This window comes from Heliangelus exortis, chromosome 11, assembly GCF_036169615.1.
Source record: "Heliangelus exortis chromosome 11, bHelExo1.hap1, whole genome shotgun sequence".
Classification (NCBI taxonomy): Eukaryota; Metazoa; Chordata; class Aves; order Apodiformes; family Trochilidae; genus Heliangelus; species Heliangelus exortis.
Window position 1 is genome coordinate 15,388,136 of NC_092432.1, and position 25,967 is coordinate 15,414,102.

Genomic DNA, 25,967 nt, shown 5'->3' on the forward strand with positions numbered 1-25,967 from the left:
TGTTAATTGTTAACAGCCTAAGCACACGTTTTCAGAACTATATTAAATAAACTTCTGTGCTCAAGAAACTAAGAATTAAGAAATACAAGGTAGCTCCTAGGCAACATTCTACCAATATTTTGGAATGCACTGCAAATAAGTATCTTTGTATTCTTTTGATAGCAAAGAACTGAAATAAAAAGGTTGGTGTTTTGTTTTCTTTTTCATCCTTTTGATGCAAATCAACATTTAGTTTAATTAAAAAGATGCTGTTTAATACTATTATAAGCAGTTGTCTATACTTATCCAGCCAAACATTTCACACATGAGCCAGAACATAACTAGCAAAAACTTGTATTAACATACATGTCATATCAGCCTGTGTCAAAGAAGTTAACAAGGCATCAAAAATCTACAGTAATAAGTGGCAGTCAGGAACAGGGTAAAAGATGGTAAATATCCTACAATGTGGGATGTCAGTACCTGTGTCCTATAGGTAGAAAAATCAAGATACCACCAGCTCCCTCCAGTGCACTGCTAGAGTGCCCATCCCATCATGATTCTTACTTAATTCACTGTAAGTATCAACAATAAGGACTTTACCTTTTGAGGGGTAGGGAAGTGGAGATGGGGTCAGGACAGCAAGTTTCATTCTGGCCAAAACTACATGTTCATGGAGGTTCTGTGCTTACCTGGTACGAAATTAATACCCTTGCCACATATATCCAGTGAGAAGACACTGACAGCAGCTAATCAGACAAAGAAAACCAAACATTTGGGGCCCTTTTTTATTCTTAAGAACTGAAATGTAGTAATACCTCCAGTTCTCTGAGTGCATTATCACATTCCTTCTGCCCAGGAGCTTGCTGGGTGCACAGCGTGATGAGCTGGTTTATACTCTCAGTCACAGCTCTAGGCAAAGTAAAAGAAAAGGAAAAGGTATATTCTAAAGTTAGACTTTTAATCTTCTTGGAATTTTTGTTTAACTGTACACTGCATAAAGATTTAAAACTTTGATGTTCTATTACATTTTTTCTTTTCAGAATTTGGAGATTAACTGTATGTTTAACAGTTCACCTATAGACCTCTTCTTTAACAAGCTTCATAGGAGCAAAAACATTCTCACAATAGAATTTGAAAAACTACACATCTGAAAATCTGTCCCCTCAGTCCAAATAACTAAGAAGTTAGTCCAGGAGAATCAGAAGCTTCATACCTGTGGCAAGGTTTTGGCTGTGGGGGTGGCCTCTGTGAGAGGAGGAGGAGGCCCAGAGGTGCCCCATGCTGGGCACAGCTGTTTCCAGAAGGCTCCAAGAGAGCCAGGGCAGGACACAGCCGAGCCCAGCAGCCAACCTGGGGGCACCTCTGGGAAGACAAAGAAAAAAATCACATGGCAGTGAGCCAAGGACAACCCACCACAGTAGCACAGTCACATAACTTAGCTAAAGGTTATTTTAGGGTGTTCATAGGTCTGATACTAAAACTGACTCATTTTCCAACTAGCACCCCAGAAATCCTACAAGACACAGAAACAATTGGCCAGTATGTCAAAAAATGTTTGTATGAAGTCATATGATACACCCTTTGCTAACAAAGTCCTGTGTCTTGTCTATCATTGTGACATAGACATAATCCTTTTACGTATTTCTGTAGGCTGTTATCAAGCTAGTTTTGCTCTTTAAATCATTGATATTCTGAGTCAACATGCATCAGCTCCCTTAGGTTTAAATCCACAGACAACACAATGCTTTGCATTACTCTTCTACAGGAGTTCACAGCTGTGCTCTTGAACCTGACACACCTTGAACACGATTGTGCTGAATCTGACAAAATCTGATCACTGTTTGTGTTTCTGATGAAGGCTCTGGTACTAAGCAAAAGGCATTCTAACTACATTCATTTTAGAGCAATGATTAACCACCCAGGAAAGCTGCTTCTAGGAAAAAATTTTTTGGAGGAGGGGGAGTAGGAGTCTGCCACTCGTTGTTATTGATCAAAGATAATTTTTTATAGTTAGGCATTTTGTCACCTATTTTCAAAAACCTAGTTTGTATTGTGACATTATAGTGAAATGCAAGATTTTTGTGGTTTTCTCATGGAAAAATAGAAAATCATGGTGCATGGAGAATATAACTCAATCTCTGCATGGCATCAGCATTTTTTTGTCTTTAAGAAAAACAGCACTTGTTAACATGATTTGTAACATCAATAAAAATTAGCAAGATGGATGCTATCATGTTGAAAAGCAAACAGGATGTGCTTTTTTCTCATGTACACATGAGAATTTATGTTTAATTTCAGGGCAAAAATAATGGAAACTAATAAATGCATTTGGATAACAGAGTCCTTTTCAGTAGCTTTGGTGTGCTTGTTTGGTTTTTCACTTTAGCTAATCTTTGATACTCTTCTAGTTAAGGTGTGGTTGTGTATACATAAACACTTTTACAATTATGTGTCTCTGAAAAGGAGCATGCATGGCTTCACCAATATAACATCAATACAAATTGATCCTCAGCCTCCTGAACATCAATGATTTGTAGGCATCAGAAAAATGTCATTGCATAAAGACACATGAATAGATATAAAACTGGAAGGTTCTGTTCACTCCCAGAGAAAATTCATGCAAAAATATCTTCCCTGCAGTTCATTTTCATTTCAGAGCAACAATGCATGTTGACTCAGAAAGTATTTGAGATTATAGAAAAAATACCCAAGCTTTTGGTCAGCTTTGTAGAGGATGCAGTGTGGTCTCATGAATATCATTACTACACACCAGATATCTGTAACCAAGGAGTACCCCCAATGTACACACATTACTTTTAAGATTATTTGGAAGCAGTAAAGCCAGGAAGATGGCCCCTCAAACAACAACCCAACAGGGGAAGAGAACTGATGAGATTCTAAAAGCCATATTGGTTTTCATCAGATAAGCACATCAATACTTGGATCCTACAGGGAACTCGACTACTTTTGCAGTCTTATGAGGCTGTCAGAGGAACTAAAGAAATTAAAGTAAAATGCCTCCACAACAATGCCAAAGCTACTGAAAAAGTTGGAGGGTATATTACAGTTGGAACAATGGGGGAAGAAAGGAAAGAAAATACAAGATTAATCACAGTACTGTGGAAGAGAGAAAAATCAGAACAGCCACCTTACACACAAAGAAGCAAAGGGAATTATGCCTCTTTTTTCATTTTCATTAGAAGAAAGGAAGTAAAAATACTTGACCGTGACCATATCAGAGCAAGGAAGGAGAACAAAACCCTGACAAGGTTGTCACAAGCAGCGATAGAGGGATTTTTAGAGGGAATAAATAGAGGGAATGTAATAGAGGGAATTACATGCTTCTACAGAGGGAATATCAGCCTGGCAGAAACTGACAGCTAACTGGGCTTCACTGGGGTCACCAAGTTCCTCCACACCAAACAGCAAGGTTCCAAGCCTAAAGCAGAAGTCTGTAGCAGTCTGATGCTGTAGCAGTAACAAAAGCTCACACAATGCCTTCATTTTTAAGCACTGTGCCTTTGATTACCTCCAAGTTTCCTAGAAGCTATTTATCCTGGGGAGACAAGGTAAATATCAGATTTTTATTTTCTTTAAAAAAAAAATCTGACAAATAAAAGTAATGTTACTTCTTTATGAAGTTCTTTAATAAAGAACTGGATTCTTTTAATAAAAAAAGCTATTGCTATTAGAAAGGGATGACTCCAAGGTTGAAGGCAAATATCAACTACATTATTCCCAAGGAAGTAATCGTCACTTAGTCTCTAGGTTAATCTTTGTGGCTACAAACATTTTGCAATACAGTAAGTTACATCCACATAATCTCAGACATTCATCTCATTTATTGATATTTCTGGGTGTGATGTCTACCTGGCCTTCAGCAGTCCCCTTTCAGGTTTTGATATTTTAACGCTCCATTTACAAACTTAGGTAAATGAATAAAAAGTTAATTTGAAAAAAAAATTTGAAAAGGATTTGATAAAGTGGAGAGGAAAGGAAATTATCCAGTTAGACACTGAAATGCAGTGGTGGTTTTTCACATAAACACTGAGCACCTTGACTGATTAATAGGGCCCACAAGACAAAATTCAGGGCACAGCTGACACAATACTTAATGTTAGGCTACCTTTCAGCAAACAAACATTGCATCTATTCCTGTCAGGTGTTATTAATCACACACACACACACCACACTGTTAATGACAGCCACAACATGATTTTAAGCCCATTCAACAGATGGAACACTATTAAATTTCTTTTCTTTGTTGAGATGCTTACTGTGTAGCTAGTGCCTTACAGAACATAGATAGTAAAAAAAAAAAAAACCAGTAGGGAAAACAGACTAGCCCATCTAAAACCCAGGCCAGGTCTTCAACTGCTGGTTCTTACTTCCATCAAGGGTACCAAGTTATGCCAGTAAAGGAACTAGTCCAAAATAAGCAGTTTTCCTCCAGCCTACTTTCATTTAAGCAGAACTGCAGGTTCCAACCATTCAGTTGTCAATAGCAGAAGAGTATATGAACACATTAGAAATATCAGAGAGAAAAGGAAATACCTTAGGAAAACCTGAAGCAACCAACACATCCTTACCTTGCTGCTGCTGCTAAGAGGTTCTTGGCATTAGGAGCTCCGGGATCAACAGACAGAGACTTGGCAGCCAGTAACAGCTTGCTGGAAGCCATAGAGATGCTCTTGAGATTGCCTATTACTTGAATCTGGTCCTCTTTAGTCTGGAAAGCCACAGCAACATAACATTAAGTGCAGGGTTTTCAATAAAGCAAGTGTGCTAAAGCCACATTTGGAAACCCAGTTTGTTCATCCATCTGAAACCACTGACGTGCAGGGGACAACAGTCTGGAGAAGAACATGGACCAAAACCACTGTTCACCCAGACAGGTACCTCCAGCTTCACTTACATAACAGAAAAAGAAGCCCAAGTACCAAATAGCTTGGTTTCTAACAATGGCAGTATTCACAAATGAGCACTGGAGAAACTTTACTACTTGTTGAACAATGCTTTGTTGTCAAGACCTTCATGTGTCTCTGCCTGGCACAGCTGATCTACATTATCCAGTGTACACTCTCTGTATGCCAGCATCCTCTGTGTAACCCAGAGGTTTTCTAGCATCTCACTGGGATTAGTCACACAAAAAGATGCCTGCAGAAAGTCCTCTACCCCAAGAAAATATGTTTCTATAAGCTTGCTTGGTAAACAGTCTGACTTGATAAACAGTCTGACTTGGATGTGGCATTACTTACTTGAGTCACTGCTTGAAAAGGTCAACCTGCATATACATACAGTTAAAGGAAAGTACTGCATTATCACTGCCAATAGCTGTAACTAAGATTGTTCTGTCAGTGATAACAGAAGTGAAGCCATTCTTTATAGCAGTCTGTTCTGGGTTTTATGTAAAGAGATGGCATATTACTCACTCATTGTGAAAACTCTTGCTCTATATTTACATGCTTCTTCCTCCCTGTCGCAACATTTATAATCCAAAATACCTGATATGGCTTCTGTTCAGGCCACATAACTAGACACAGACAGAAGACATTCTGTTTTGAAAGATCAAAATCTTATCATTCCCAATGTCAGCAGGATAAGCAAATCTGCAAGGGCCACAAGTTCATCAGCAGCTGGAAAACTTTTTCAGTAGCTATTTGCAGCATCATTTCTAGCTTTGCCTTCCTTGAACTGCCTCAAGCAAAACATTCTAGAAGTCAATGAGGCTCATGTCTAAGATAATCAGGCACCTAACTCCTACCCAGTTTTGGAGAATCAGTAGATTCTTGGTGCCTAACTCACTTCATGTATCTAGAACCTGAACTATAAAGTTTTCATGGAAACTCAATAGTATTGCTGAGCTCTCTACTCAGCTCTATCTAGAAACCATCTGCTCTACAGAGACACTTCATCAATGACTTCAAAGGATTACCACACACAAGACTTCTTCTGGCTACTTTTCTTTTGGCAACCACTTCTTAGGTTTGCAAGTTTCTCCTCGTAGCTAGGGCAGAATAGTCTGCAGATTGTTTTTTCTGCAAGCCCTCCTCTGATTTTCCTATGCTGAGATTTCTTATGCTCAGTCGTCTCCAAATGACCAATTAGTGTAATTCAGCACATTTAAATTTAGTAAGATAAAACAAAGGAAATATCTCCAGCTTCAACTGAGTACCTAGACTACTAGGAATAAGCCAGGTACTATGTGACAACATCTCTGATACTGCAACATCCCAAGATACTGCACTGCAAGCTATTAGGCCTAAGATAACCCATGGTCCCAGGTAGCAAGGTGAAAAACTTACTTGTGCTTGGCCAGCCATTTCAATACCAGCATCAAGAAATTCATCAAAATCATCACTGAATTTTCCAGAGGCTGCAGCCAGTTCCCCACTTTGGCCCCGTGTAGCATGGACAACTTCTCCTGCTGACTGATTCAGGTCTGCTGCTGCCTGGTTCAGTTCACTCTGAGCTTCTTGAAATGATTTAGAACTTGCAGGCAGCTGTAAGAGATCAAGGGCTCTATCTTATTGTCTGTCACATCACCCCAGCCCATCATGTCTAGAAAGTTTGTGACATTCAAAAACCAAAAGCACTACATGCAACACAGTAGTGAGCTTCACATACAAGCTAAAATGGAGTAGTGTAACTGGACTGGTAGTGATTCAGTTCTGAATCCAGAACAGTCCCACTACAGGACTGCTGTCAAACAGTAATCAATACATGGACCTCAGTCTTGCCATTTCTTTCAAGAGACAGACAAGTACATCAGCCTTGCAAGGGACAGAAGTGATGACAGTTCAATTAAGAAATTGAAGTGATGAACACAGTAGCAAAAATTGGAAATTTTTTGTCTCTATGTTTGGAAAATTTTTGTCCCTACGTCATCATTCCCTTCCACAAAGTTTTACAGAACACCACACAAGTATTAACAAGCTCTTCACTATTACTCTAGGCTCCTGACCTTTTTTTACCAAAAGGCATTGCACAAATTGATCAAAATACAATTCCTCTTTCATTCACAGGGTAGCAGGATCACTGGTAGGTGCAGAAAAAAAGCTGTCTGAATCATAACTCAGCAGCAAATTACCAGTGCTCATAGGGTTGGGTTTTTTTACATGGATGCAGCTAACCAGAAAAAGAACAATTCTTCTTGCACAAAACATTTTACTTGACTGACCGCAATGCTCCTTAAACCGAACCGATCATTTCTGGGTGGGAAATGGATCATCAATTTTTCTTTTCATATTCTTTAATATGGTAAGTTGCACATGGTCTTTTCAAAAAAACCAAAACCAAACTAACAGTGATCTATGACAACAACTTGAATATTGCCTTCACAAGCCACAAACATATTAAACCTTTCCCATAAACCAAGACTATAATAGCATTTCATAAACTTAAACAAAACTCATGAAATACACTTAGGACACATTTACCAAATAATAATTGGACACATAGGGAACCCAGATCTGCTTTCCAGTTCTCTGAAATTTGTTTCTAAGTTAAAAGACATCTCACCGAATCAACAAGGAGCTTCTTGCTAGATTCCCCAATGCTTTTCAAGGCCACATCCACATCCTTTTGTCCAGGCAGACAATTCACACAGTTATTCAAGGAGTGGGACACTGCTTTTGCCACCTGCAACACATTAAGTAAACACATGCACACTGAGAAAGAATTAGGTGGTCATTTATCTAATAGGAGCATTTAGATATAGACAACAATTCCTACATTCTGACTCTTAACAAGACCATTTTTGAGGCTTGTGACTTTCTTTGTTCACTCACCTATAGTCTAGCAGTCATTATTTATGCTCACCCATTTGACAGGATAATGTTGCAAATGCTTTTGGCACCTGGGATAAAGGCTGCAGCACTGCAGATAGGGGAATGCCCCTGAAGTTAACCATATACTTATCACTGAAAGCCTCTGCATGCTCTTTTTTTCAGATAAATTCCTGATTAAAATGAATGTTTCCTCAGAAGAAGTTGTTTAAAATACAATCCAATTACAGAACTTTTGAGACAAGTTGAAAAGCAGTGGTGCCACACGTAGAAAATGCACGTTTGCTTTTTGCATATAACATTAAAACACATCCTTCACTTGATAATGATCAGTTTAACAGTTACTTCATTTTTGCAGTCAAGCAGCTTACTCAAATATGTTGTGGGTAAAAGGACTAAGCTGATTTCGTATAAGTTTATATTTCTGCACTGTTTAATGCAGGTTACTATCTGGGACTTGCTGGAAGAAACAGAAAGCTGACAAACCTTGCAGCCTTGATTTTCTGTTGTTCTCTCTCATTACTTAGTGCTACATTTCAAGTAATTTCACTGGTTGTTGGATAATGCAAGTAGCTGCTCAAGTCACAACTTACCTGGGCTAACCTCTGCTGACTGTCTGCATCCCCTGGTGCAGCCAGGGCCTGCTTGGCCTCCTGGATCAGCATGGCAGAGCCTTCCATCACATCCCTTGCTGAATCCAACATGGCATGTGTTGCCACAGGGTCACTCGTAGATGCTGCAACCCCTCGTGCTGCCTGAGCCAAAGTCTTCAAAGCCTGAGCAGTTTCTCTGGCAGCAATTCCTAAGGTCAGATTTCATCAAGGACTCTATTGGTACCCATCTAAAGATCATCGTTGTATTTTATGACAGATAAATTTGGAGGTAATAATCCCACGGCCAAATAGTACTACAAATGCAGTTGAAAGGAAAATCATGAACACATTTGAAATTCACAGTATGACTTTCCTAAAGAAATACCTGTAGTGAAGCTGTACAATAAATATACCCTGAAGACCACATTACAGGCACAATTCTATATAGGGGAGTAAATCTTAGTAAAGCACTGAAAACAAACAAAATTCTAAAACCTGAAAATGAGAAAAAAACACGTACTCCAAACTATAGGCTAAAGTAATTGTCTGCAAGAATGGTGTAATTTCAGAACCACAGCATCTCTGATCCATGTGAAAATGCAATTTTGGATTTTTTAGAGAATAAATGCTGCAATAACATTAAGGGCAAGTTACTTAAAAAGATTAGAAGATATCTTCAGGGAAGATAGAACTTGATATAACCTCACTGTGAGAACAAGCACATGAAAATAATCAAGTCATAGAGAGGATGCCATGAGATTCTGTGGTCTGTCTGGCCAACATTATAGGACATACATCAGCTCTAAAGCTAAGATGTACAACTGTATGAATAATGGTCCCATTATTCTATTTTTGAAATTTAATTCAGCCCTTAATAAAAACCAACATAAAACAGTCTTCTAAAAGACCTCAATAAGCACATAGTCCAGTTAATAACATATGCAATTAATTTACATGGTATATTTTGAATGATAATGTTAAAATCATGCTATACCTACCAAAAGAAAGCTACAGAGAATATTCATATTTGATATACATGAGCTCTTGGTTACCCACATTTTGGCATTAAAAATTATGAGAACGTTGCAATATCCCTACTGGAAATGTTTAAAAAGCTGGGACATCACAACCAAATACAACTCCCCAGGCACTTACATAAGCATTTTAACACCAGTGCTTTTAAAAAATTTTTCTCCTAATCAACTGAATATTTTTTTTAAGCCCAGAAACTTTAGATCACAAAAGGCAACTGATATTCTATATCAAAGTAAAGCCAAGCTAGGCATAGAAACAGTACTGCCTGCACTGCAGTTACAACCCTTCTACTTGACAAACCCCAGAAAGATTTTCACATTTTCAGGAAAAAAAGACTTCATGAAATACCCACACAGTTTTTTCCTTTAATTATAGTACCTCTATGCATCTTTAAAGTTTGACTTAATTTATCACAGCACCACAAAAAAGGTCTGATTGTTTGCTTTTAGTTTGGTGCTGCTTTCATCCTCTACAATGACTTCTAGTACAAAGTGAAAAGAAACTTGTTTTGACAGTTGCAGACAAGAGGGACTTACTAAATAGTGAATATAAGCTGTAAAGAATTTTTATCATGGGGAAACAGAAGAATATCATAATACCTACAAACACTCAGGGCTTGCTTGAGCACATAATGGGTTTTGCATAACAAGATAATACGCAAGAGAAAAGAGTTTTATGAGCTTTGAAAAGGAACTCATTGCTTTGTAGGATTTCCCAACCAAAGAGCTCCTACAGCTTGATATTGAGAGCTAACAGATTAACTTATTAGATATCAGCTGGCAAATACCTGCATTCCTTCACCAGATACTCTGTGCTATCTTCTGCATAACTATGTGATAGAAACACAAGTCATCTTAACTCAACTATATCTGCTTGAAATTAAAGCAACAAAGTTATGTAGCCCTGATGCAATTATATACATTGAAGTGGTAATTGCCATAATGGATTATATCAGTAATATTAAAACAAATCCTACAGTAGCATCTGCATCAAGAGTTATCATTTCTTTCAGAAATAAGGAGATAAAACATTTTACAATCTAAGAGGAAAACTTTTTTTCCTCCCTGCAAGGAGCATATTCTTATTAAGATGCTTTGGGTTTCTATACAAAAACCAAAAACTCTGGAATCTGTGTGCCCACATTACCTGTTGACTTGAACTCTAACTGTAATCAGTGAGCCAGAGACACAGCCTGCATTATACATGCAAACTGGTAACATTTAGTAAGAGATGTTTAAACATCACCAAGCTATCCCAAGTATCTTTGCATCCTGTGCTTCAAAAAATAACCAAAGACTCTTTTAACCTTCTGAAAGGACACAGCAACATTTCCAGTGGCACTGACCTTTAAACTGCATGACATTTTAGTTCCGTCCTTTAGAGTTTCAGTGGCATATTATTTACAAAAACAACAGATGTCTCAACCTGTTCTGATTACATACAGACACACAGCAGACTGCAATGCTATTCTTTTATGAAGCCCACTGCTCACACTAGCAATTGCTGCTACCCTGCCACAATTCACTATCAGAATAAAAATAAGACACCAAAAAAGCAGCAATTTGAGTAGTCTGTTACAGGAAAACCTTCTATTAAGTATTTTACAGAAAGCAGAAGTTTTGCAGAGACATTATGAATCAAACACTACCTGTGTAGTGCTCGTTGCCTTGAGCAGCACAAGTTAACAACTGGGCCATTGATGAACCGACTGCTTTGGATGTACTTCCCAGGTCCTGAGCGCATTTCTCAAGCTGTGTAAAATTGCAAAGGACAAAATTGTTTGTTTAAGCTCAACTAAAACAAAGTATTTTTTCAAGTAATACTAAAAACTTCCTCATTCCAATAAAACCAAGCTTTTACCTCAGCTACTGTACATGCAGTTTCTCTGACACCTGACTAGCACGTTTTCCCTGTGCAGGATGAATATACTAATAAGCTAAAATATTATGTAATATGAAAGACAAAACTATTTCATAATCAGCAATGGAAATCACTACCTTCATATGAGGAGAAGAGAGTTTTTGCCAAATGAAAAATTTTACTTTCTAAGCCTACCAGTCCAGTAGTCTTAGTTGAGTTCTCACCTTTGTCACTGTTGAAAACAAATTCCTTCTGACAAAAAAAGGCTGAAACATTGCTGTTACCAAACTATAATTTGCTATAACAAGAAGGTTCTACAGTCCTGTGAGTAATTCTGCTACAGAACATGCTTCTGGCGTAGTAGGAATATATATATATTCTTTTTAAGAAAAAAACCTATCACTGCCATCACTGTCCAAAGCCTCACTACTCATTTTGCCTCCAGTACTTAAAATTTTTAACAGCTAACTTTGTTTGTTTGTTTTTAAATGAAGAACATCCTTCCTCAATTACAGTTTCTCCTGGGAGAGGTTTTAACTGTCCATCCACAGCTGCCATTTTCGCATCTTGTAGTTCATTTTTGAGTGTCTGGACTGTATTCAAAGCTGAATCGATTTCCATTGGGCCACATGCTTCATGAGCCTGGAAAAAAATCAGATCAATATCACTGTTAGCAGCTGCAAGCCACTATGAGAAATAGTAAATGATTCAGATATAATCTTCCTCTCCTAAATTACTGCTTTCATGATGTTAGAGGCCATTGTGGGCACTTTATGGGTTACACATCATTGACTGCAAACTCCTGCACAATATTCTTAGCTTGTGACCAGAATAACACACTTAAAAGCCACCAGAGGAATGAGAGGCAAGTAACTTGTGCATACATATTTTCACACCAGGTAGTCCAGGTACCAAGAGAACAACTCCTGCAGCAGGGACTTTATCTTTGAGAAAGTGCCTTTGTGACAAATCACACTGAACCTTCTGATGTGGCAGCTCATAATTACCAGTACCTGCGGTGGACATTTGAAAATAAGTTCAGCCATCTACATGCTACAATCCTGTTTTTTTATCCCAGACATAGTTTAGAAATCTCTGCATGGAACACAGATAACCTCTGCTTTCCTGAATTTTAGATATAATAGCATCAGTTCACAGTCACAACACTGACCAGAACAGCACTGTATCTGGGTTCTCCCCACTTTGGCAGGTGCACAATATTATACTCGCTTTTCCCTGCTCTCCTTCAGATGTAAGAGCAGCTCTGAGCATTGCCACTGCTCTGTGCATACCCTCTTCCTGTCTTTCTGATACAGAAAGGATATCACAAGCTTTTCAGTTTTCTTGCCACTTCTCCCTCCCATTTCTATTAGGACACAGAAGCCTCCTGGGAGTCTTCAAACTGTGCTCAAAAAGCAACACTGAGAACTGAGCATGGCTTGAGCATGAGCCATTCCCTTTGGGAAGACACAGTGGGCCAAGCAGGAGAAAGCCTGTGACCACCATCCGAGGCGTCATGCTTTAGCTGAATAAAACTTGTGTTCACCTACCTTCTGGGAGGCAGTTCGTAGCTCAGCTAAGCTGGTAGCAAGATTCTTTGCACACTGACTCAGCTGCATGGCTGCTGCTTGATCAGTGACAGTGGGGACTGCAGCTTTAGCAGACGCCACCATTTTACTTCCAGGCTGTTCAAAGAAGAGTAGCAAACAAAATTATTTTTACTACCTCATTTTCTTTAAAGCAAGTTTAGGATTCAAGAGACAAAAATTCCTACTCCATTCACACACTCCTGAGGGTTCCAGATTTTCTGTAGTGACCATGACATGCACTTCCCTGCTCTTACACCACCCACCTGTAGATACCAGCCTCCCAGTCAAATGTTGCACCCTGACATGACTCCACTGACAGCGTCCTCTGCAGTGGGCCTCATTCTGAATCACTCAGTACAATGACTACTTCATTGGTACCAATGTCTGCCTGAGGTCTCAGTACTCACATAGACTACTTAATAATACTAAAAACTGTAGTTTTGCTACTTATAATCCATGTGGCATGAGCAGGTCCAGGTGGCACAGATGGCGCATTTATTTCAATGTTTCTTAATACTAACCTATGCCAAAAATCTGTAAATTGAAACCTGTAATTCAAGCAATGACACTTCACAGGGTTTGCTGCTAATACCATTTAAATACTCTGCTGATTATCACCATCACCATGGTATATACACACATAGAGCTAGAGAGGAGGTGGAACACTGTAATAACTCCAGAGGGAATCATACAGCACACCATTCAGAGTGAGAGTACTGTTTGCAATACCTCTGCCTACATGGGACCATGAAGAACCTGCTAACAGCAGTCACTGAAAGGGTTCATCTCCATTCCACACCCAAGGCAGGACTGACTGGTGCCAAGTAATGATCATGTCATTATGCAGAGAAATGGTTTCTTCTGTCTATTTCTTGTCATGTCAACAATAAACCAAACAATTCCGTTGTTTTGTTATCAATGCTCAATATTTTTTCTTTTTTTTTTTTTAAAAAGAGATGTTATGGAAGAAACACAAAGTCAAATATGTTTTGTTCAAAACTTCAATCGAGATCCATCAGTTATGGAAGCTGGTATCTACAAAACACATGTTAATGTTCCCTTTCATTTGTGAAGAATTCTGGAGCTTGTTGCTAGAAAACTAACTTTACCTTCACTAAGAAAGGTTACAATAGCATCCCAACTCATTGAGACCTCTGCTTAGAAAGACACTGAATTCCCTCTAACTTGTTTTTGAAACTCTTTCTCAGCAATGTGTGTTTCTTCTTAATGTGCTTAGTTTTCTTCTTACTTTTATCCTCAGTTCTGGCAGTTCTTCACAGATTCAACATACTTCAGCCATCTGACTGGAGGGACTGATTTCTCCTTAGCTATGTCTCACAGTCAGTGGTTAACTTCTTCAGATGATTCTTAACAGTTTGCTGCGTGTTCATCCCAAATAAACACATACAGCACTTAAAAATGCTTTTTGCTCTGATGGAATCTACTATAGTGATCAATTCTCTTACCTGAAGGAAGTTCTGGCTGGAATTTATTAGAGCAAGCTGGGCACTGAGGTCTTCTGCTTGAGCTTGACTTCCTCTTACACCTTGCACCAGTTGAGGAATGTGGTCTGCAACATTCTGATAAATAAAGGGAGAAACCCTTAGTAAATAAAAACCCTCTCTCCACTCCCCTCAAAGACAGCCTGTAGTATACACAGCTACAATACTTGTGCTGCCTTCAAAGAATTTGCTTAGGACTCCATGGAACTGCACTAAAACACGATAGGATTTTTCAGTGACATTCTAGTGGTACTTAAGGAAGCATAAAGCACCTCAGCCTACTTTTCCTTGACTTGCAGCAATAAAAACTTTATAGTGTGGTTCAATCATTCTGAAGTGTGTTTTGCTACTTTATTCCTGAGCTGCCCTGATTCACGCTTCTTGTCCATCCATTTCACAATAACACTTCAGCAGTGCAATAAAATTTTTTCCTCTCAAGGTAAGCAGGTACTGGATCTTCTCTGCTACCTAGTAAGTCAACATCAAGATCATATTACAATAAACTGTAAAAAGATCAAGCTGATTCACTATTGTTTAAGTTCATACTGAAATAACAGCTGCCTGCAATACCATCTTGAGATGTACTTTAGCTACCTTATTTAGAATTCAAAAATTTCTTAGGGATACCGCCATAGAAATGAATAATTGCTGAATGTTAATGTGGCTTTTAAAGATGCCTTCTTTAATGGTTCTGTTCTCATTCCCCATGTAATTTTCCTTCCATCCAGAAGAAAACCCTTTTGCAATACAGTGTCTTCTTCAATTTTCTGTTTAAATGAAATTTCTTTTAAAACTCTGAAGCACCATTAGTCCAAGCTAGGAATTAAGCTGCCAAATGTAGCTTAAATACAGAAGAGAAAAGCTTCTCACCAGACTCTGAATTCTGGCCTGGAACTAAAAAACATGTGCTTGACTTTAGGCATACCTTGAAAACTGAGGCAGCTTTACCTTCAAGGTAGGAATCATGTTAACTCCATACTAAGATCTGTATACAACTTATATATGGCCTATATACAATTTATTTTTTACAGTGACGATCAAGTTGCTTGCAGGCTGAACTTCAGAATCACAGAAAAGATGTGGTTATGTAACCACTACTTTAAATAAGGATTCATTAAGGATTAAGGATTAATCTAATTAATTAATTAATCTAATTCCATAAGAATATAAATAACTACTGATAGTTTTGGTTTTCTTTTTTGCTTTGGTTTTGGTTTGTTTCTGGGTTTGTTTGTTTTCATCTCCTTTTGAGTTTGCAACAACATTATTACAGAAGGTGATCTTCAGTTTCCCATAAAACAGAGTTCAAGAGTTAGTTGTCAGTGGATTGGGATGTTTACCTTGCAGCTCTGCACAAGTTGCTGGTGGGCTGCTGTGTTCTTATTTGAAACAGCTGCATTCTGAGAAGCTGCAATAGTCTGAGTAGCAGCTGCTGCAGCTTGTTTCGCTGCAATCTTTGGAGAAAAAAAAAACAGAGTTAAACCAGTGGCAAAAGTCTGAGTAATTCAGAGGATGAAATACATACTACAGGTAACTTTGACAGTAATGACTTCAACAGATTAGTACATTCTATCCCTCGACTGGTTTGATCCAACTTGAAGAAACTCAGAATTGCTCTTTGCAAGATGAAAACGAGCTGAACAGTGTTATTCATCTCTAACTTGCCAATAAAGAAAAAGTTGAAACTAGAAGGATTTTAAGCTCTTATTTCTTCATACCTATCTTGCAACATGACCAAAGAAGTAAATTACAAATTTACTGATCAGTTCCTTAGAAAAAAAAAAAAGTCATACTAGAGAAAACAAGCAAAGTGCATCAAGGGCTTCATGCTGCTATGTTAACACCTGTGACCAATAGCTTTTCTCCACCTTGGCTGTGCTACAGATAGGATGCGTCTCTTGGTTCAGCTTCTTTGATTTTCTGAATAAATTCCCAGTTTAATTGCATATGGTGCAATTCAATGTATCTTTGTATGAAAATTTGCAAGAAATTGGCAGATCATAGAATCATAGAATCCTAGAGGTTGGAAGGGACCTCGAAAGATCATCTAGTCCAACCCCCCCTGCCAGAGCAGGGCCACCTAGAGTACATTGCATAGGAACGTGTCCAGGCGGGTTTTGAATGTCTCCAGTGAAGGAGACTCCACAACCCCCCTGGGCAGCCTGTTCCAGGGCTCCGTCACCCTTACAGTAAAAAAAATTTTTCGGGTATTTAACTTGAACCTCTTATGCTCCAATTTACAGATGTAATAATAAAACCACCAGTGGGTGTAAGTGACAGATTATACAGATAAATTGAACAGTAATCAAGTAGTTTCAGGTCAGCTGTTAGAAACTGCAACTGCTCTGATTTCATGACTAAGCCACCAACTCAATCAAATTCTTACACCACCTTTCTACATCAGTAGTAGAAGTTGTTCAGTTTTCTGAAGATCATATCAATATCATATCAATATCATATACCAGCATCTCTAATTCCAAGTCTTGGACTCAAAGTGAGCTTACAGTGCTATCATTCTACGCTTAGCACTCTTCCTGAAGTAGAGATTTTCTACTCACTTGACATAAGCTACAAATATTACTTATAAAACAGAGTAAGCCAAAAGTTCACCAATATCTGGTTTCCAACCTCTAATCTGTTGACAATTTTCTTTTTGATGGCATTCTGTGCAGCAGCATTTGTAGCAACCCGCAGTCCCTCTGCTGCTTCTCTCAGACGCTGCTGTTGATCCTCATTTTCAGGATTGGCTGCAGCTCCCTGCACAAAATTTCAGAGCAAAAACCATTAGCCTCAGTAGAAGTTCCAGGAGAAAATGTAGATAAATATCAAAGGCTTTAGTTCCAGACAGTGTTTGCCATGTCAGATTATAAAAATCTTAACCAAAATTAGAACATCAGATGTTACAAGACTTAGAAGCAGAAAATTTATTGCTAGTGCAAGGTTGTTACTGTACACATTAGATAGACTGAAGAAGTGAATTGAATATTTGCTTCATGTACCACTTTAGGTCCTTGGGAAAAAAGCCTTAAGATATGCTTTGTAGCCAGGCATATGGGCCCTCCTCTAGATCCCTAGCAGAATGGCTGGCCCTGATCTGTAAAATCATTTAAGTGCAGGTGCTGGGAAACAATTCAAAGAATATGTTCCTCCCTGGTGGATTCAAATAGGTTTCTAGCACAGAAAGGCAAGAAATGGTTAGATATTTGCCTGTCTTGTGAGAACGGGGGCTGGGGGGAATAACACAGGCAAGATTCCCCAGGTGAAGGAAACTGTTTCTATGACAGAACCAGAATCATTTTGTTAATGGCTTCTGTAGGAGATATTTTTAAGAGACTGCTATGGGTTTTTTGTTCCATTTGTATTGGTAGACTGGTAAAAGACTTTGCACCACAGCAGTTAGGGCTGGTAGGAAATGCTCAAGATGGTTTGAGTCACAACTACCTTGGACACAGATGAGCAAAGCAGAAAGGTGGGGTTTTGTTTGCTTGTTTATGAAAACCCAGATAACTAATAATATTCTTTTTTCTGAAGGCTCCTAGGATAAGCCATTAAATGCAGAATACTTATACAATAAGAAAACCATTTCTACCGCCAGCCAGTTCTTACCTATAATATCCCACATACAACCTCTTGCCTATAACCACACAACTTAAAGCTGACAGTTCATTTTTCTGGTACCTTTGCAGCTTCAACCATGCGGGCTGTAGAATCTGCCAGGAGCTTTGCAGCAGCCAGCAGCTTCTTGGAGTTTTCCATGTCAATTTCTGCTTCAGCATCCGACCTCATGGCATTGACAAGATCAGAAGTGGCTTGAGCCAGCACCCGAGCCTGCCGCACCATTTCACCTGGGGCATACAATTAGATTTTCACTTCTCTCTGCATTTCAGTTTTGGTATCAGAAGTCACCTCAGCAAGATGCAAATGAAGTTATATTTGCTGAAATGTTCTTTTGACTTGGAAATGATACACAAATAGTCCATAAGTTGGAAACTTCATAAACTAAATCTTGATCGCAACATAAATGGAGGAAAAACCACTACAATGGGGATTGCAATGGAGGAAAAATAAATGTTTGCATTCTAAACAGCAAGACTGTAACCAAAAATAAATACTTGAAGGTAATTTTCAATATATTCAAGGAAACTCCTGGCTGAATGAAGACTAATAATTTTTCTTTCAAATTACTGTCCAGATTCCATTCCTTTAATTCCTTGCACCTTTTTTTTTCTTTTTGGAAATTATCCTCTGTCAAATGTAAACTAAATTAAGAACACTGTCAAAAGATACTCAGCCCCAATTACATGATTTTGGCAAAAAATAAGGTTTATATTTAAGATACTGGAGTCATGTTCTGTTCATGATGAAGCACAGAGATGAAACAGCAATGCTTCTGAAGTGTATACATACCCTTTCTAAAGTAAATTCCTTTGGTCACTAAAACAAACTTGAACTCCTTCATAATCTACTTGGGCCCATAAAGCCTCTGCCTTTCTGTAGGTTATCAGGTCAAGTAAGTCATAGGTGAGTCTAAGGCCTCTTTCTTTTCAAATGCTCTTAAAAGCTTATGGGAAAGACAACCAAAGCAGCATTATTCTCATGTGTAAAGGTGACTTGTAGGCTTCACAATTAAATGACTCCTCTGGTCAGTCAGAGCCAGAAAAATACAAGTTTTCTAGCTGCTATCAACTATTTCCCAGGATACAATGCTGCAATTAAATTTTTTACCAATAATGGCTAACTCAGCTCCCAGTCCAAATATTCCAACATGCAAACATTTTAAAAATCCCTTTAAGTGCCCTTCCTTACAATATTAAGTCAGTAAATCAAGCAGAAAAAATAACCTGTTTGGGTCATAGTCTCTTTGCTATTAAAATCACAACCACCAGAGTGCAATGATAATTTGGAAACACAGACTGGAATCTGAATGCTTTCTACTGAAAACGAAGTATTGCACAACAAGGTATTTGACTGCAAATAGAAAAAAATGCTATCCAAGGTGATATTTTTTGCTGCTACCTTCAGTAGAGAAGCTTCATCTTAAGTGACAGCTTAAGATAGAACTCAACATGCTTTCCTGTGGTTATCTAAGTCATTAGATTACTTAAGACAGACACAGTGCATTGGAAAAACTTTTCCACAGCTTTCAATTTTAAGATTTAATGTGGTTTAGCAAACAATCCTGTGTATCTTTTATCAATTTTAATCACTCAATTTTCTTGTAAAGATGACTCTAGAGTCAAAATACACTCAGAATATCACTAATTACTTCCTTAAGCATGTTCCTCTAGAGGAGTACTGCATGACTGAAATGAGTTTCTTAAAAAAGAAACATCTGAAGGTTTTCTCTTAGATAGATGAACCGAGATGACTCTACAAAAAAGATTTGTTTTTACTGACTGTAACACGAATACACTTGTGATTGATATATTTTCTCTACTCATCTTGCATTTATATAACACATAAGACCAAAACCATACTAATAACTAAAACTGCTTTTAAAAACATTACTTTTTAGATGTTCTCTGAATAGTCTTGATTTTTAGTTGATACTGCCCCATTTACACTATTGCTCATTCATAACATTTATAGCTATTGAAATTTTACCATTCTAAGTAATTTACTGCTCAAGTCTCAAGTCTTGGTTGGCTCTAGAAGCTGCAGGAAAAAACAGAATTAAGTTTCAAAGCCTACACACAATAAAATGAGTCACTGGGAAGTACTCACACCTAGGTACCTGTCCTCATATTAGGAGGAGAGAAATTCTGTGAAGCGAACCAGTGGTAGATAATAAACAAATTGTCTATTTGTCAGTGACCCTTTGGCATGATACTGATTTTTTTCACAGATCCACAGTCATATGCATTTTGCTGATTTAATATTATGGCTTGAGTGACTCCCCACCCGGACAGCCCTGGCCTAGAAGCACAGTACCCTTCAGAGGAGATATTTTTTACTTGCATGTTTTTTCAATATGCCCACCTTTGAATCATGGAATGCTATTGTCCACTACAGAGACTTACCAGCATCTCCCATTGAACTGAAAATACTCTCTGTGACACACATGATGGTATCTGTGGCCTGGTCATAGCGTCCGATGGGCTCTCCTCTGCTGGCAAACTGGCGGACGTGCTGCAAGAGGTCATTGAGGGCCTGGCTGACAATGCTGGCAGCAGCACTGACCTGCTTCAGTAACTCGGTGTCATCTGTGGCAGCCTGGCAGGCCCTCACGCAGTTCTCCACTGAACGGTCCACCAGTTTCCCTGCCTCAATCAGCTGCTCCTGACACACTGGAGAGCTGATGGTGGGACTCACAACCTGCATGGCAAAAAGAGAAAAAAAGTCGTCAGAAAAGATCTATTTGCAAATTTCCTACCTGTTAACAAATATTCACTACACTGGTTTTTAATCTTTAACTTACGTGCTTTCCATAGACAGAAAACCCTGAAAGCAAGTAGTTAAACAGGTAGCTTCAGACACCTGGAGTAGCAGCCTGGGCTCTGTGTATCATTAATTTAATCTCAATTTAGACTCTGAGAATGGAAGCTCTCACCTTGTTTCCTGCTTCCTTAGCAGCTACTGAACTGAAAAGACATTAGACAGTGGCCAAACTCCTTCAGAGTAACCACAACCACTGTCAGACTTCTGAACTCTGGAACTCCACATAAAATGAAATCTAAATTAAAATTACTCTTTTAAAGCCTTTCATCAGTTTTTTGTTTGTTTCTTTAAGTAAAAGTAATGCTCGGTGCAAGCCAAACACCACTCTGCTTCTCAGGACACAAAACACACAATAAACCAAATAATTACAGTTTATAAAGAACCCTCTCCAGGTTTCTTTAGTCATGTCTGGATCTGGACAGCTTTTAGCAATGGGAAAACAATGCATCTCTTATGAGGAAAACAGGATGCCATTGGGTGGCATACTGAAGAAATTCATAAGCAGTAAGAACATGAAGTCCAAGTAATGAAAAATCATATACAAGCATTAGGAAAAGCCCTTGAAGCCAGAGAAACAGTGTTGAAAATATTGAAAACTCAACACCTAATATTGGCTATTAATTTTAATATAAACCTTCTGGAAGTTTAACAACAATTGAATAACAACTTGCCTGGAGACTTGAAAAGCAGCACCCAAGTAGGAAATGCAAATTATTTAATTTTTAAAGTTAAATGAGTATTTATTTATTTTAAAGACAAAATAGGCTGCAGAAGATATAATGCTCCAATTGCTGACTTCAGAATTTGAGGGCTAATCTTAACTTCTTTCCAATTTGCTTAGACTGAAAATTAGCACTTGTCCAAAGGCAACATATCTATGAAAACAACTGGGCTACTGGAAATTAGTGTAACTATATTTAAAAATCAATTATCACCAACTTTATTTTATTTTCAGAATGAATGCCAGCTCCTAATTTAGTTTTAGATGAGGTGAATCCATCCTAATTCTCCGCTTTATAAGAAAACTTTGATAATCTCCAGGCAAGCTGTGCTTCTTGAACTAATATTTTTTTACTTTTTTATTTTATCAATACTACTAAATAATCAGATGGGCCCTGTTGTCTGTGGAACCTTCTCTGGAGATTACAGCAACACTTCACATCCCCTGGGCTCCTGACTGTCACTGTTTACAGGTGGCAATTCATTAACCAACAACTTTGATACTGCATCAATCTAGAGTTTTGATATTAACACAGCATATTGCCTGAGACCAGTGGCAACACACAGCAGCAGACACTCAAAACAATGCTGTGCCACCTCACAAACCCTGCAAGCCTCACCTTTGCACAAGCCACGAGCTGGGAAGTGGAGAGTGCACACTGTGTAGCTGCAGCAATGACCCTGTTCTGCAGGACAGTATCTTCAGCGACCTGTGCTACATTCTTGGCCTTCAGCACTAACATGGCAGCAGCATTTGCAACAGCTTTGGCCAGACTCATCAGAACATCCTGTTAAAATAAAGGGAAAACTCAGTCTTAAGAACCAAGGAATATATACTTTGTTCATATTAAGTCTCCTGAAAGTAAGTTCTCCTCTACGAAACCTTAATCATTTTGTTCTGTGTAAAGCAGCATATGTGGCTGTTACCCAGAAAATTCAACAGTTTTCTGTTCTCATTACAACCATTTCTCTATCTACATTATCAAGTAACGGGATTAAATGTGTAGGGACTGTCAAACCTATGTCCCAGATTGCAATATGCTCATCTTCGCTTCCTGGAAAAGTGCTGTAAATACAAAAACATCCAGAGTTCACCACTACACACCTGATAAAAACCTGCAGTGGGGAAAAAATAAGGAAAAATCTGCAACAGCAAGGAGCAAACTGCTGAGAGGAGACAGTACTTGAATTAATATTAAATTCAAGCAATTAATTGTGCTTAACAGTAATGACAACTGCTTCTCCACTTCTGAAAACACCATTTCCAACCAGAAGATCTAAATAAAGCCCCATATTTCTGCTCCAAAATAAAACTCTAAAAGGATCTTAATTACAGAATATTTTTCCTCATACAAAAACAATTTATGAAACTCCGAAACTGCAAAAACCCTACATTTGTATAAATTCCTGCAATCAAAAAGTTCAGAAGATTTCTTCCAGTTTCCCCTCTTAAAATGCCATATTCTGGGGTGGATTCTTCCTGATGCCTGTACTATTAAAATAACCTCGCTTTCTTGCAAAAAGACACTACAGATAGATTAATGCATAATTTTAACTTCACAGAAAAAAAAATTTGGGTCTCATAAATTCAGTACTTTTGGTTATCATTTTGATTTTAGGATACCAAAGGATGATAAATGATCCCTCCTCTTATTCATCTTCTTCAATACTCTAATATTTATCAAAATGTTCAGGTTCTCTCTCATACCCAAGAAATACATACTCAGCTAGGAAAACATGAGAATGAAACTTGCAGACAGTTTACTAGTGGATCAAGTATTAAAATAGTCTGTAATTCATATTAGCAGACATCTCAAATACTGTGCACTCCAGTTCTATCTGTTGTTGTAAAGTACTTCCCCTTGGTTCTGGTGTAAACCTGTTCTTGGCACTGAGTGATAATATACAGTCATGTTTTCAACAGTGTTGAATAAAAATTCTTTTAAACTGCTAATAACTAACCCTGTTCTTAAGTCATACAGGTATTATGATTTGATAAGTGGTAATATTGATCAACTTAAGGAAATTTCTTCTACTGAGTTTACCAAAAAGTTGTGTGAAGTTTTGGTTGACATGCATACAGACACAGCAAACATTTATCTAAAAACTAACATATCTAAGGAGAAATATTCATTATTTATTAAGAAACATTATCTTCCAAAGACTGAAATACAGCGAAGTGCAAGGACTGAACTTGTCTGTGTGCATGTGCAAATTTTAATGCACTGCTTCCCAAAAAATACCTATGGCTTTGAGAATAATCAATTATGACTACACATGTTACCCTGGAAAACTCAATCATTATCTTGCATATGACACAGTCTATTTAGTGAAGACAGGAAGAGGTGTTAAAAATAAATTGTTTGCTGTTCCTTGTTTTTTCTGACTTGACACTGTGCAATACATGCACTGTGCTGCTGACTTAAGCAAATAAGAGCTGTGATTCAAACACATCAAGTGTGATACAGTCTCAGTAATTTTGAGAATCAATAGGTCACAGGGTATCTCAAATTAGCAGAGCTCTGCACTTCCATGCCAAATTTTCCATCGGTAAAACAGAACAACAGTTGAACACAGTACAGAAAAGCTGTAAAAGATACTATCTCTGCAACACTGAGGTACTGAAAGTCATCACAAAAGGAGCCAATGATAAATGTAGTGGTGAACGTAAAAGCAAAGTAGAATTTGAAAAGCAAGAGTCTGACCAATATGCAAATAGCATGAGCCATGCATTTTAAACACCAAGGGGAGGCACAGTGCAAGCAGCTTTCCATTAAGCAGGAAAGCAACTGTGGGATGCACAGAATGAAGTAGAGGTTCCTACAAAATCAGCTCTCTGTGACTGTGTAATTAAAAAACAATTTCATAATGGATTGACCCTGATTAGCACTGAGAAACTTCCAATGTACCGTTTCCTACCCATATATTGGGAAGCCTAGTTTTATGCAGCAGCCTTCTCATTAGGCAGCTGCACAGTTCTGATAGTGACAAGCAATTCCTCCATTACCTGGAACCTCTCATCTGTTTCATTCTCTCCAATTTGTCTCAGAAGCTCCCCGCTTGCCTGCCCAATGCTTCCAGCTGCAGTCAAAACTGTCTGTCGAGGCTGAAAAAATATAATGGTGAAATAGATTAATTCAGAGAAAAGGAGCCTGACTTGAATTTTACATTTCCTCAAGTTCTGCATTAACATGCAATCAGTATCACTAAATATAAATTACACAGCAGAAATACTTTGAAAAATCTGTACTTTTCCGCATGCACAGCTGCACATCCATATTTCAGGGATTTCATCTGAAGAGCTCCCAAAGAATATGTAAAGTATTTTGAAGATCTTGAATAGAGATTGTTGTAATAACTCCAAGGATAATTCAGGGTGGACAGTCAATATGCTAACTGATCTGAAACATCAGGAGTTTTCATGTTTTTCAAAACAAATACCTGAAGAGATCTATGGCAAAATGGCTGCAGACTCCAACCTGTAACAAACCGGTCAATATAGTCTGCCCTGGTCAGTACTACTCTCATTTCTGAAAAACTGCAACAGAAGGGTTAGCTTTTGATTTTATGTCTCAAAGCAGACAAAGATAGTGAATAAAGAAGTCATGAGTAAGTACCTCTCCACTTCCTATTAAATTGAGTCATAGTACTGTTTGAAATTTGTTTCTAAAAGAGAACACATAACCAGATAAATTAACTATTTACTATACAAATCAATTAACCTCCATACCTAACACAGACCATTCTTATACCAAGGTAGAAGACCTACAGGCAGAAAGGCAAAGACAGATGAATGAATAAGCAGTCAGAAGAAGTGCTTGCACAGGGGACATTACAAGGCACAGAGCAGGTGAGGCTTGGAAGCTAACATGTTCTCAAGCCAAAACCATGCACTTCAAAAAGAGAGAACCCTGAAAAGTTCCCATGTACTCACCTCTCCTGAAGTTGGCTGCACAGCCTTCAGCAAGTCTGAGACAGCACTGGCCAATGTTCGAGCAGCTTTCAGGAGGTCTTCTCCACTCCCAACTTCATCATCCATGAGAGCAGCAAGCAGTTTCACCCCTTTAGACATCTCAGTGAGGTTGGAAGAGATGGTTGTAATGGCACATCCCACAGCAGTGTAGTCAGTGTCAACCGGGTCTCCTGTACAGCAAATATTTTTTCATTATCAGAATGCTTTAATGGTTTAAAGCAAAAAAGAGGCAGCTACCACAAACTACATTCTGTTGAGAGACAAAAGACACGTTTAAAGAGTCAACCAACGCCTACACAGTAATTTCATTGTCACTTCAAAGACTGCTATCATTTTTCCTGTTTCTCCATTTCTTCTTCTACAAGAAGTTATCGAATAGGATGCCTCTCAATCAACACAATTTGCTGAGAAGTTCACAGTTTCAGCTATCTTCCAACACAAGGAACCTGAAGTACTACAGTATTAGCCCCTTTAAGTCACTCACAGAT

At 38.3% G+C, this 25,967-nt stretch overlaps 1 protein-coding gene across 6 annotated transcripts in view; it reads right to left on the reverse strand.

Moving 5' to 3' along the window:
- TLN2 (talin 2) overlaps positions 1 to 25,967 on the reverse strand; it is a 152,408-nt gene that overhangs the window by 46,143 nt on the left and 80,298 nt on the right. For all 6 annotated transcript variants that reach the window (XM_071754900.1, XM_071754902.1, XM_071754905.1 and 3 more), the window contains 16 exons: positions 25,441 to 25,649; positions 24,514 to 24,612; positions 22,127 to 22,294; positions 20,369 to 20,663; positions 18,027 to 18,193; positions 16,977 to 17,105; positions 15,689 to 15,802; positions 14,313 to 14,426; positions 12,808 to 12,942; positions 11,771 to 11,899; positions 11,046 to 11,148; positions 8,363 to 8,571; positions 7,504 to 7,623; positions 6,288 to 6,485; positions 4,572 to 4,711; positions 798 to 891 (listed from right to left, as the gene is read on the reverse strand). In XM_071754900.1, coding sequence (XP_071611001.1) covers positions 798 to 891; positions 4,572 to 4,711; positions 6,288 to 6,485; positions 7,504 to 7,623; positions 8,363 to 8,571; positions 11,046 to 11,148; positions 11,771 to 11,899; positions 12,808 to 12,942; positions 14,313 to 14,426; positions 15,689 to 15,802; positions 16,977 to 17,105; positions 18,027 to 18,193; positions 20,369 to 20,663; positions 22,127 to 22,294; positions 24,514 to 24,612; positions 25,441 to 25,649 — 2,423 coding nt within the window. The remainder of the gene's footprint in view (positions 1 to 797; positions 892 to 4,571; positions 4,712 to 6,287; positions 6,486 to 7,503; positions 7,624 to 8,362; positions 8,572 to 11,045; positions 11,149 to 11,770; positions 11,900 to 12,807; positions 12,943 to 14,312; positions 14,427 to 15,688; positions 15,803 to 16,976; positions 17,106 to 18,026; positions 18,194 to 20,368; positions 20,664 to 22,126; positions 22,295 to 24,513; positions 24,613 to 25,440; positions 25,650 to 25,967) is intronic.